This window comes from Carassius auratus, chromosome 34 (assembly GCF_003368295.1).
Source record: "Carassius auratus strain Wakin chromosome 34, ASM336829v1, whole genome shotgun sequence".
Lineage (NCBI taxonomy): Eukaryota > Metazoa > Chordata > Actinopteri > Cypriniformes > Cyprinidae > Carassius > Carassius auratus.
In genome coordinates, this window is record NC_039276.1 from 9116400 (window position 1) to 9129095 (window position 12696).

The 12696-nt window shown below is 35.8% G+C and overlaps 1 protein-coding gene across 1 annotated transcript; it reads right to left on the reverse strand.

The window, feature by feature from the left end:
• Nucleotides 1-1950: 1950 nt before the first annotated feature.
• On the reverse strand, nucleotides 1951-10602 carry LOC113053093 (short stature homeobox protein-like). Its single transcript, XM_026217773.1, has 6 exons — nucleotides 10205-10602; nucleotides 8616-8824; nucleotides 6164-6221; nucleotides 5796-5884; nucleotides 4182-4397; nucleotides 1951-3899 (listed from the first exon to the last, which is right to left on the reverse strand). The coding sequence occupies exons 1-6, from the start codon at nucleotides 10455-10457 to the stop codon at nucleotides 3810-3812; spliced, it is 915 nt and encodes a 304-aa protein (XP_026073558.1). The 5' UTR covers nucleotides 10458-10602; the 3' UTR covers nucleotides 1951-3809.
• Nucleotides 10603-12696: the final 2094 nt, after the last annotated feature.

Below are 12696 nucleotides of genomic sequence, written 5' to 3' on the forward strand. Positions count from 1 at the left end.
ACAAATGGATTCACAGCGATTTGTTTGTAATGTCTCACCTTTTCAGAAATGTTGGCCTTTCTGACCACTTTTTATCGTGACAAGATCAGGTTTTTGAACCTTTCAAATGGTTTCTCGCTTCTTACAGGTAAAACCACCAAGGTACTGTAACTTGTCTCTCAAAGTGGAGGCTAACAGATTTTGAACTGTAACTTTTATGCTGCAAGAGAAATGGCACCTAAAGAAGAGTCTCGCTACTTTACTATTCTGTTAGATCCAGGTCCTGTAGGGTTTTAGTTTGATGCATCAAAATACAACAGATTTAGACTGAGTAAGAAAGCAATCCCAGACCAAGAAAATGGCTAGCTTATTGGTTGAGATTTAAGTGGCTGATAGTTTAACACTGTGAAGTTTTGCAACGTTTTCTCCCACAACTTGATTTAAGAACCAAATAACTGGCTACAGATGTGTCAAATAAGACTTAATTGTTGATCGAATGAGGAGATATTAGCTATTGTCAATGCATTCAGTTAACATATACATATACAACTGAAATCCAGCTCCAGAGCATTTCTTGTTGTTTTTGTCACTGCTTGAATTCAGCACAACACCTTTCCGAAGAAAAAAAAAAAATATATATATATATATATAAAAAAGAGCATATATATATATATATATATATATATATATATATATATATATATATATATATATATATATATATATATATATATATATATATATATACGTCTTTCTTATTTAGAGCCTTGGTGAAAAGATTAAAACATTTCCTTGCACTTACAAAGAGAAACAATATTTAGGTAAGTTATGCATGGACATATACCGTAGTTTGGCTGATATTGATAAGGCTCACGTGAATCGGTAGCACGTGTTAAGTTCTTCTGGTTTCAGCAGGAATGGCACAAAGTGGGGAAGATGCTTGAATAAGTCATGTTTTTGCCTTTTCTCACTCAAAACCATTTAATTTTCCTATGCAGAATATAATTCAGCATTTCATAAGTGTAATACTCTCATAAGTTGTTAGATGTTACAGTAAGTGTCTCTTCCTTGAACGTACAAGATGGGAGTATTTTCTGAAGTTTCTTTCATGCTACGAAAAATAACATTTTAAATGGACATCAGCTTTAGTATTGTCAGTCATATGACTGCAATAAACTTCAAGTCACTTTTAATGCAAGCAATAACATTGATAAAAAAAATAAAAAAAAGTTTAATTTAAGCCTTTTCATAGGCCATTTGCTTGTCTTTATTAGTGACTTGTGGCCAGTATAAATACCTTTGTGTGTTTGTACATGTTAAAAGGAAGCCTTGTGTGTTTATTGATGGTGGTATATGTTGCCAATTATTAGAGAACATAAAAGGATGCTGTTATGTTTTGCTTCATTCAGCAGACCCCAGCCAGAGGTCAGTGCCTAAATGTGCGGGTATCAGCCTCTGCCTATATCACTCCATCTTGATGTATGAGTGCTAAGCTACAAATGAAATGTGCTCCGACCTTTTAGGGGGTACTTGCTCAACAGGACGCCATTTGGACTAATTTCTCCATGCAATTTAGACAAAAAGCCACTATGTTGCCTGCAATTACTTTGTGTACACACATCTGGATTTGGGTTTCCAGATGCAACAAGGCCTCCAAAAAAGGCTTGCAAAAGTCAGATGTGATTGTGATGTTATTTAAGATATGTTTGTGGGGGGGGGGGGGGGGGGGCAAAGAGGCATGAATTTGTCTCAGTAGGCTCAAGGATCAACATCTAGTACATTTTGATGGTAAAGACATTTTCATTTAATTCAAAACCATTTTTAGCTTCTCAGATGTAATATATTGTGGCTCTTCTATATAGAGCATTCTTGTAGTAATTTTAACAAATAATAATATGTGCATATAATATACGAACGTGTCTGAACCAGAGCTTCCTTTATTCAGAAAATTGCAGAGGGCCACAAGTTTTACAAACTCTATTACAAATATTTATAACTTTTATTGATAGATTACTTGTACAAGATGTACATTCTTTTTTTGTGTGTGAAACAACAGAAGAAAAACAAATCAATGGTGAATCATGTTTGGGCATGCTTGCATATGCAATATGATGGGATACAACAAATTCCTTGGAGCATAAAGAACATCTCAACACAAAGTATTATGGTTTCATCCACCATCCCTGAAATGTTTGTAAACTCAAACACGCTACATTTTAGTCAAACAAATGTACTGCAGTCACACCTTCGCGTAAAACTGTTGCAAATGTTAACATTTAAAAAATATATAAAAATAAATGCAAAGCCATGTAAGTATGTACACTTGAAATTTGACTATTTAACATTTATAAACTTTCAGATAAAATAATAAATAAAAGCACCAATGACGTCAATTAAAGAAACGGAAACATTCCTAAACAACTGTAATGCTGAACAATGAAAACAGCCAACAATGTAGCGTTCATTGTTCGAGGTAGACCTGAACAAGATCTACTACCGTAGTTCAAAGGCAATTGATGTCTGAACTGGCTATCTATTTCATAGGACAGTCATGGAAATAATACTGCTTTTGTTATCTTGGTAACAAATTCTTAAGCTTGCTATATTCAATTCAGGGAACTGTAGACAGGTTGTTGTTTATATGGAGAAAAAAGACTCTGGATCCAGTTGCTGAAACTCATGTCATACTGTAAATGACTCTGGAACTTTAAATTAAATAATTCTAACTCTATTAACGCGATCAAATTGTTGTCTTTGGTGGATTTATTGTTATGTTAAAACCCAGACATGTTTATGATCCATAAACCTAGAGCATTTTTGTACAGTGTCAGTTACAGGGGAATTCAACATCTCTTTAAATGCACGTGTACAAAACTATATTCGAATACCATTGAACTTCGGGGAGGTATGGCACATTGCAAAGAGTACGCAAATAATTTTCTACACAGCTTTTAAAGATGTGTTTGTGGCAAGGAACTTTCAACATATCGACATCAGTGCCAAAAACCCACCAACTTAAAAATCGCTGTTTAATTAGCAAACATCAACCGCTATATTACGTTTTCCATATTTACAGTATTGCACTTAACTGCACATAATTGCATTTCAGTTAAACTGATCTTCCTTAAAATGTTAAATTACGCAGTTACCTTTTATCCTTTTCGAGACAAACGAACAAAAACAAGTCATTTCAATGTATTTCAGCAAAACGAAAGCCAAATTTGTTTCCCCCTTACATAGTAGTATATCTTGCATTAAGGATTGTAAACCCCTTAAAAGCAAGACCTGAAGTGCAAAAGCTATAGGTTCACTTCTATTCCAGGACACATCACATAAAAAAGAGAGCACAAAATATGAGAATGAAAGCTAAAGTCCATACACATGCCCAGAAGGAAGTAACAGCAACGCAACATTTCCTCCCAAAACAGAAAGAATCATAAGATTTCCACTAAAAACCAGGAGATTGTACCAATGATGTTATTGCTGTTTCCAGTCTTTGTCCACAGCAGAATGAGCAATGAAAAACTAAATAAAAAAAAAAAATGCAAATAACTGCTTTAGATATTCATTATAATGGAGGCTTATCATGGCAGTGATCAACATAGATGTATGTCAGTTACAATGGAGGCCAGCCCCAATAGGTCAATCCTTCATTTGAGCACGTGCACTAGGCAGCGGCACAGTGGTAGGAGGCAAAAATGGCCGTCTCTTTCTTTTCACTTTGAGGTTGAGATTCCAAAGTCTCAGTGTCTGTCCATAAAAACACAATCTCTAGCCTCACTTTGTGTCTGCCTTTTGCTTTTTTAAAAGTCTTCGCTCCTAGTTGGTTTTCAGACAGACATCCAGATATTTTTGTATGGTCCTGGAGCTGTGATCTGTGCCTGGAAAGGGCTGAGCCAGTGGCCTCCAAGAAGTCCTGCCTGTTGGACGAAAAGTAAAAGGTGATTCATTGGTATTTAATTACCTTTCTCTACAAGTGGTTTGTTTTGGCAGCTGGGTTTTTGACTTTTTTTCTCTCTCTCGCTCTCATTCTCTCCCCTTACACCCCTTTTTTTCTCTTTTGTTTTTATTTTGTTTCGTTTTAACTGTGAGTGTCACGGCCTTTTCACAGGCTTAGTCTTGTGTTAGAAGCAATTATCAGTTCAGAGCAGCAGAGAAGCCCATGGGGGTCAGAGTCCCAGCGCCTCGGCGTGTTTTCTTGCCTTGAGTCGCAGGTCAGCGATGCTGGAGTTCTTGCTATTGCTCTTGGCAGCTGCTACCACGGCGGCCGCCGCAGAGGCCGAGTCTGCCAGCGACGCGATTGGTAATCCAAAAGGCGGGGGCGGGAACATCAGATAGGGAGCGTGGGCTGCGAGGTGTGGGTGCAGGTGAGGATGGGAGTGTGTTCCGACCCCCTCCAACTGTAACTGAGCTTGGACCTGTGGGGCAGGCAAAAACAAACATGGAGTTAGTCAGCGGCTGCGGGGTCAGCTCGAGGAGCGGCAGGGATCCGGTTTCAGGCTCGGACACCTCTCTGAAGGTTTTCGCAAACTGTTTGCTTTCAGTGAAAACAGTCACTTGCTCAGTGCATTCTTTTTCATCTGCTCTTGAGCTAAATTATTATGCAATGAGCTCAGACAGCTTAATAGTCAAAGAACTTCCAACAGCTGGAAATCTCACATCTCAGCATATTAGTTTGATCCACACTGAATCTTGCCATACAACCGTTAAAAGCTGCAACATCATGTAATCTTAATTATATATTCAATGGCATAAATATACAATTTTGCACCCAAAATATTCATTCTCTTATATATAAATATTTATTCACATGGTTCCTAGGGGTGGAAGGGAAGATGTAAGCAGGCATCATAAAATATCAGGTTGCAGATTCTTAGCAATTATTTCAGTAAGATGAGGTGAAAATTAGACATCCACTGACTTAAAAAGTGACTTATTTTTTATTTTCTTTTTTAGTATTCTTCTCATGTATCTTTCTCTGCACAGAGACCATAAATATTTCAAAGCTTTACATTTTGCAGTCCAACTAAAATACAACATCTGACAAGCTACACAAGTTTTTGACAGTAGGAAAGAATGTTTCTGTTTTCCACATGAATACAAACATAGGGAGATTACTTTGAAAGGGGGATAAATAACGTCAGACCTGGTAGTCAGTTATTTTTGGAAAATAATCAGGTATGAATATGGCCTATCGCATCCGAGTTTCTTTGCTGCTCACAATTTCTAACCAAAGGCCTTCTGACTTTATTCCTGGCACTTGCATTTATTTTAATTATCTCTGTGTGAAAATACTCATTAAAATTAAAGCAGCCCCTTGCTCCAGCATCTCCACAAATCAGTCAGACTGGACTGTGCAACCCCTCTACAGGAGCAGTCAGAACAACAGGTGGTGGACATTTGTGGTGTTCAGTATGCAGTCCTCATGCCTCAGACCTGCCAATGCTGCTCAGTGCCAATAACCATCAGTGCGTTATTCCTCTCTTTCATAATCTCTTTTATCTGCCTTTCCCTAGCTGTGCTATTAGCTTAATTATGGTTGCTCTCTCGTCTGGCTGATGCAGACAGTTCTTCACCACCAGATGAAATGTCTCTCGGTCCCTCTTATCTCATTCGTATCTCATCGGGCCCCGGAGGTGAAAGGTTCGCGCCCTTCGCGCAACGCATGACTAGCATCACATCAGATTGTTTGTCAAAGCCTAAACATTTTTCGGCAAGTAAGCAACTTGATTTATTTAGTCGACTGAACTGCACGTTTGCACATCACAGAACACACAATATAAAGAACAAAGCCGTTTCAGCTTCGTTACTCCTACCTGTTGAAATGGCATTCTTAGTGCGCCCATATTCACGTAAGGAGCTACCCTGCATGCGTCCAGGTGACTGGCGGTGCCCAAAATAACGCCTGAATAGAAAAGAATAATAAATGAGCAAAGATAGTCATAATGATTTTTTTATGAAGATGATTTCACCATTTACATCAAGTTTAAAATGTAATGAGATATAAAATTGTGTGATGATGAAGTGGACACATAAGAGCTGCTACAGCTCACGAGCACCCAGTTCTACTCTGGTCATGCCCCTTTATAAATGAAATAAAATATGCTTTAAATATTAAAATCTAATATTACACATTACATTTAATAATTAGGTTATTTATTAAAATATTATTTATGCTTTTTACCTTTGTGCATTTGATTTTCCTGTTTTCGGCATTTCGCTCTTCTGTTCTGAAACCATACCTAAAACAGAAAAAATATCTTGTTCACCACAACTTAAATTACAGAAATTTGCATATTTGTTATATTTATTTTGTCCATGCAACCCACGTTAGAGAAAAACTATGCCGATTTCTGTTGCCTCTGATAATCGGCGAAGTTTATTATTTCATTAGACATTTCAGTTGGAAAAGCGAGTTCAGCTATTTATTGTTCCACAAATCTTCTTCATAATTAATATTCCAATTTTTAGTCTTCTACGCCAATTAATTATCTGTGTATTATTTGGCTTTGTCTAACCTATATGTAAAACATTTTCGTTTTCTTATTTATTTATTTATTTATTTTTCTTTAAATTAGCTAAATAATGTAGGCCTACAATCTCTTGTCAAAGCACCATGTAAACTAACTGGCAATTTGACATTGCTAAAATGTAGGCCTTTGTCTATTTTTGTTTTCTCCAATAAAATGAATTTGCTGCATCACAGGTGCTTGAGAAAACATGAATGGAAATATGAATTATGAACAGAGCAAAAGTAATCTACGGCTACAGTTTTCTATCATTACTCGCTTTGGTCGTTTCAGTTAAATCAGGCTATTAGCGCTGCTTTTTCAACTCTCAGACTCGCTCATTAAAATTTTAAAGGAAACGTCTGTCAATCTGTTTTTTTGTTGTTGTTGTTGTTGTTGTTGTTGTTTGTTTTTTTGTTTTTTTTTGTTTTTTGTAAGACACTCGGATTTTGAATTATATAATCTTATTATTATTATTATTATTATTATTATTATTCAGTGTGTGACTTTTAGTGCGCCAAAATGAATGCATCATATTTCAGTCTTTGATCGATTGTAATTATCCAGCACTATGCTATAGGGAAAGTGAGCTACACTGGTTTCGACAGTTATTTCTTCATTAAGGACCACTCAATGATGCGGTTCACAAATACCCTAATCTGATTTTCTTTTGATTTTTATTAGAGACAGTGAATAATGACATTTAATTTAGCCCTGCACCAAAAACCGAAAGATATTAGTCGTAATTGAATTACTGCCTTCTCCTCACCGAGGTCTCATAACTTTCAATTAGATTCTTGACAGCTGGTCGGCGTAGGGCTTCTATAGGACAGTATAGTAGCAGGTCCATATCAACTAGGCAAGCTCACGTCCATTGCATTTAACTCTGAATTTTCTGCGAAAATTGAAATGTGATACGAAAATGCCATTGTGATGCATTATAACAGAGGCGTCTATTTAAGACAGTATGAATATTTGGTTGCATCAAATCACAGTTCTGACCCATTCTTTGCTCTCCTCTTTTAATCTGTTTCCGCCTACGCCTCAGAAACATTAAAAATATGTTGCAAGCTGTCACACTGGCAAACAATGTTACTTATTTTCCCATTACGTTTTGTAACACGGTCTGTGTCACTGTAGGTGTTAAAACGGAATTGGATTATTCCTAATACATTTTTATAGGAACAGTATATCAAGGCGATGGGCAGATATTACAAAGATAAGGTTGGAGAAAATGAGGTGAGTGACATAAGAAGGTATGCCTGCAGCAGCGGTTCAATCTCTTCATTAATTTTAATGATGTGGTTAGATCTTTCTGAATAACAGATAGATAACAGAAATGCTTTGTGTACGCTGTGAGTGAACAGAACAACAACCGTCTCCAAATCGTAAACATCTCAGGCGCAGGGTATAGGCTATGATATACAAATTACTTAAGCAAATTTGTAGGAGAAATGAAGGCCTAGCATCACACTTACTACCTGTATTATTTATTTGATAATTTTCTCCTTGCCAGTTCACTTCCCTTTAGGCTATAACAAGAACGTCTTCCTAAGAAGGGTGTAAGAGTACATTAATACTTTAATAGATTGCCTATTATTTCTACCTTTAAAAACAGCTAACAAAAGTCCTTTAGTTTTACGTGTAGGCCTACATTAAGTTATCAGCGTCATAAATTCCTCTAGGCATATAAATATATATCTACACCACAGCAGCGCTATTATAGGAGACTTAGTATCTCTATTACTTGCTTAAATCAAATATAAAAGCAAGAAACATTATGAATAATCTCCGTATTTTTCTCAATTATGCTATGCTGGTTGTAGCCTACTTTAAACCTGTTTCGTGAACATGTAGGCCTCCATAAAACAATGAAAAATGAGTGACACAGGTCCCCCGTTTGACATCAGGATTATTTGCTAAAAGGTGCACTCGTGATGCATTCGTTTAAAAATGAATGATTTTTTTTTTTTAATCTATGTAGTCATGTATAATATTTGCCTGATTTGTCTGCTCTATTTATTTATTTATTTATTTTATTTTATTTTGCTTTTTTCATTTTAGATTCATTTATTTTTTTCAATAATAAAAAGAATCACTAAAGTGTTTGGAAGAATGGGCTCTTACCTGCACGCGGGCCTCTGACAGCCCGAGCCTCTGACTCAGCTCCTCGCGCATGAAGGCGTCCGGGTAATGCGTCTCATCAAATAAGCGCTCCAGTTCATTCAGCTGCTCTAAGGTAAAATTTGTTCTGCTCCGTCTCTGCTTCAGTTTACTCTGTGCGTCCTCGTCCTCTGACTTCACATCTTCCTTCTTGTCTTTGCAATCATAAATACCTGTGAAAATACAGCATAAACGCATCAACAAATTATTTCTTTTAAAGCGTTCATTTATTACACGAGTGTATAAAAAGCGTGCAGATGGCGGCTCAGAAGTAATCTGGAATTAAATACATCTAATTAATAGTAGCCTATACGACGTCAACAGGGACCACTTTTTTTCTCGAAGATATAGCCTATCTTAAAAATTAAAAATTAAACCAAGATAAACGGTGAGAAATTGCTGCTGCTTTGAAAAAAAGACGTAATAGCTTACATTGTGGAAATCGTTTTACAAATAACACTGACTTACAAATAAACACTTACATTGTCTCGATTTTCTTTTAATATGCAGGCCTATGAATTGTAATTGGGCAGATTCTTATATTTAAGATACATAGATAAAGAGATATTACAAGATATTACAAGATATTAGGAAAAATGTAAAGTTTACAAAGAGCAAATTCACCTCTGCACGTTTAGTATATATATATATATATATATATATATATATATATATATATATATATATATATATATATATATATATATATATATAATTCCAGCAGTATTAATAAACTGTTTGCAATAAATAAATGTAAACTTACACAACTTTGTCTTACTGCAATAGTTTTCTCGCTTTCTTTTGTTTTCAGTGCAGTATATATTATCAATGGCATTTAAATGTAGCTACTCAATTATTATCATTATTGTTATTATTATTAGCAGTAGTAGTAAAAGTAGTAAGCATTAGTATTATTATTGAGGTGTTTCATTCCAAAACAAGATGTCATGGGCCTGCCATGATTGTCGTCTTTCTTCGCAGTTTGTGAAGCGAACCCGTTTTAAATTAAATCTCACTTTGAAAATATTATCACCCATATGGTTCTGTGTTAAATGACAGCCTGTGTGTGTTTGTACGTTAAGAGAAAATAAGTTTTTACTCATTTCCTGACAATTTAAGGAACGCTTAGGAATAAATTGACAGATCGACCTTTCAAATTTGACAAGGGCCTAATGTTTTGACTTTAATAGGCTACTTCAAATGTGACTACGGACTTTTTCTTATTTTGTTAGTTTGTTTAACATTTACTGAGATTATCTTGAAATTAATCTTGTATTTCTGTTCTTTTTCAAAAGAAAACGGTTCTCTGCACGGCACGAACAAGTGCCCACTGCATCAGCTGAATAAAAGCTTGAATTTCTCCACGCACTCGCATGCTAGTTAGCCTCTCGAGGCGATCGAAATCTCTCTATAAGATTATGAAAATGACCTCAATATACAATGTATTCAGATTGTATAGCTATTTTAACAACGTATTCGCGCGAAAATCTAATTGTAAACGCATCTGCGGCGAAACACGTTATTAGCCAACACTTTGCGAAAGTGCAACTCACCGTCAGTAGCCCGTGTCATGTTAAACTCCTTCAATTTCTCCTTTTCCAGCTCTACGTGCTCCTTGAAAAGGTGTATCGGACAATGGTTGTTGTTGGTTTCTGTAATCTCCTGAAGGCTGGTCTCCGAGTTTCCCAGCTCTCTGGCTCGGGCTAAACCACTCTCCAAAACTTCCCTGTACGTGATGCTCTCTTTGCTGCTCTCCTTGCTTTTCTTATCGAAGGATTTCGACACGAACGCCGTGAGTTCTTCCATGGCTGATTACAGAAATCCACTTTAAAATGTATCTAACCCGTATCTTTTTGTCTGCTCAACAATGCATTCGTCGATATGTTTGCGTGTAGAAGGTTTAGATCACTCCTGCTGTTATGTCTGTGTTTTTCAGATCACACTATTTATACACGGCCACCTCAGCCCGGCCCCCATCGCCATCATGTCTGGAGTCATTACAGGCGCTTCTGAATCCAACTTTCAGCGGCTTTTCCTCAAATCAATGCTGCACTGCACGGAGTCCCCTTAATTTAATTATAATTAATTAGGATTCCTACAGTGCCGTGTGGTCAATTGGAAATGGGAACCGTGTTTAATTAATTCCGTGATAATTTCACTGACGCAATTAGAGGATATGAATATTGCAGCATGACATTATCAGTTCATTCTGGTATATTGACGTTAACATGGACGGAGGCTATCGAGAATCTGATGATGGAAATTAGAAAAACTAGTCGAGCGAAAATAGTCAGCGGTAACTTGCACATGATCGTCCAATTTGTTGAAAACTTTTCGAGGTTTTCTTCGTCAGTCATTATGTTGAGTGTGTTATTTAGCTAGTTTGTCTGATATAGCCTATAATAAAGTATTTTTAAGAAGTAGTAAATTGCACGTTTTATATTAATTTATTATATTCCTATATAACAATTTACATTAATAGGCCTACATTTTAATATAATATTAATCCTGATATTTTAAGATATTACTGGTAGCTATAAATCATATCGTAAACTGGCCGCTTTCATATAGTTGATAGCTATTCCACACTGTTAGCAATTGATGTAATAATTACAATAAATTTTTAACAGTGCGGCTGGCTATAATTTTCCCACATGTGCTTTTCTTTTATTAGAAAACGTATTTTTATTCAACAATTTAAAAACATTGTTTATTGTAAACATTCGAATACATACAGTATAAAACATTCAAAACTTTTATAAACATTTTAAACCCACGTGTAAAGATAAGAAAACAGTTAGTGTGATTGTAGCACAAACTGAACAAAAGTCTTTGCTATAATTGTTAGGCTAATTTTGTAGCCTATATGTCACAGTTGCACGACGCAATTCTTATTGCTAAATCCTACCTTTGATCTTAATACCATAAAAACATGCATATGCTTATCTTAATATTTTTGGCTTTATTTAAAACGGGATACTAAATATGCTCTCAACATTTTTTATATTTTATATATATATATATATATTGAGCAGTTTTTTAATTCTTAAAGTGTAAGATAAAATCGATAGCTAAAAAAATCAGTGACATAATCATGATCATTCATTTCTAGTGTGGTTATTTTAAAAATCCATTAGACTCTGATATGGTGCTATGATATTATCGCATGCACGGATCAGTGAAGGGCGAGAATAAAAAGGGCAGAATCAAAAGGATGATATGATCCCCTGTGAATATGGAGCACTGTGGTGTGAAATCGCTCATGTAAACCTCACAGATGACGTGTTTGATAGCGCTTTATTTATTAAATCCATCCTCATTTAAGACTGCAGCCCCATATCTGAATATTTTTCTATCGCATGACTTTGTGGTTCATTTTTTCTAATCTCTGTTTTCAGTTAAATATTATGTTATTAATGTTATTGTTGTTCTTTTAATTTTAATTTTTATTTATTTGTCCTGAAAAAGTAGGCTAATTCATATTCTCATAATTCAAATTGTTGTCACTCTTCTAAGGTATTATTTTTGCGCTATAGTGTTGGCTATATTTAAGCAATGATGCTGGATGGAAACTCGTTTGTAGGGTCACGTCAAGGGAAGGATAAAGTGTGTCAGGTGCACCTTTGATTCCGGGAAATTCCAAGAGTAAGCTGAAACACCGCTGTCTATGAAGTTGGATTACTCCGTTCTCAGTTTTTATTATAGTTTAGAGCAGACAGTAGGCCTTAATATTTTCAGCGTCAGCTGTGAAACCTTCTAGAAGCCCTTTTTTTTTTTTTTTTTTTTTAAATGTAGCTCACTTTAACGGATTGTAGGACTTCAAAGTGGCTGGTACAGATGTTTTCTAGTTAGCCTACACCTATCCAAGTGCGGTTCACTATCAACGGCAGCCTCCAGTGGATCGATATAGGCTATATATGCTATACATATGTGAGCAAATCGACTCTGCTTCACTAGTGTCGCTGAAGTTTAGTAGCAGACAATTCTTAAAGGCGCAGGAATTATGTATGTTCCTCTCTCTCTCTCTCTCTCTCTCTCTCTCTCT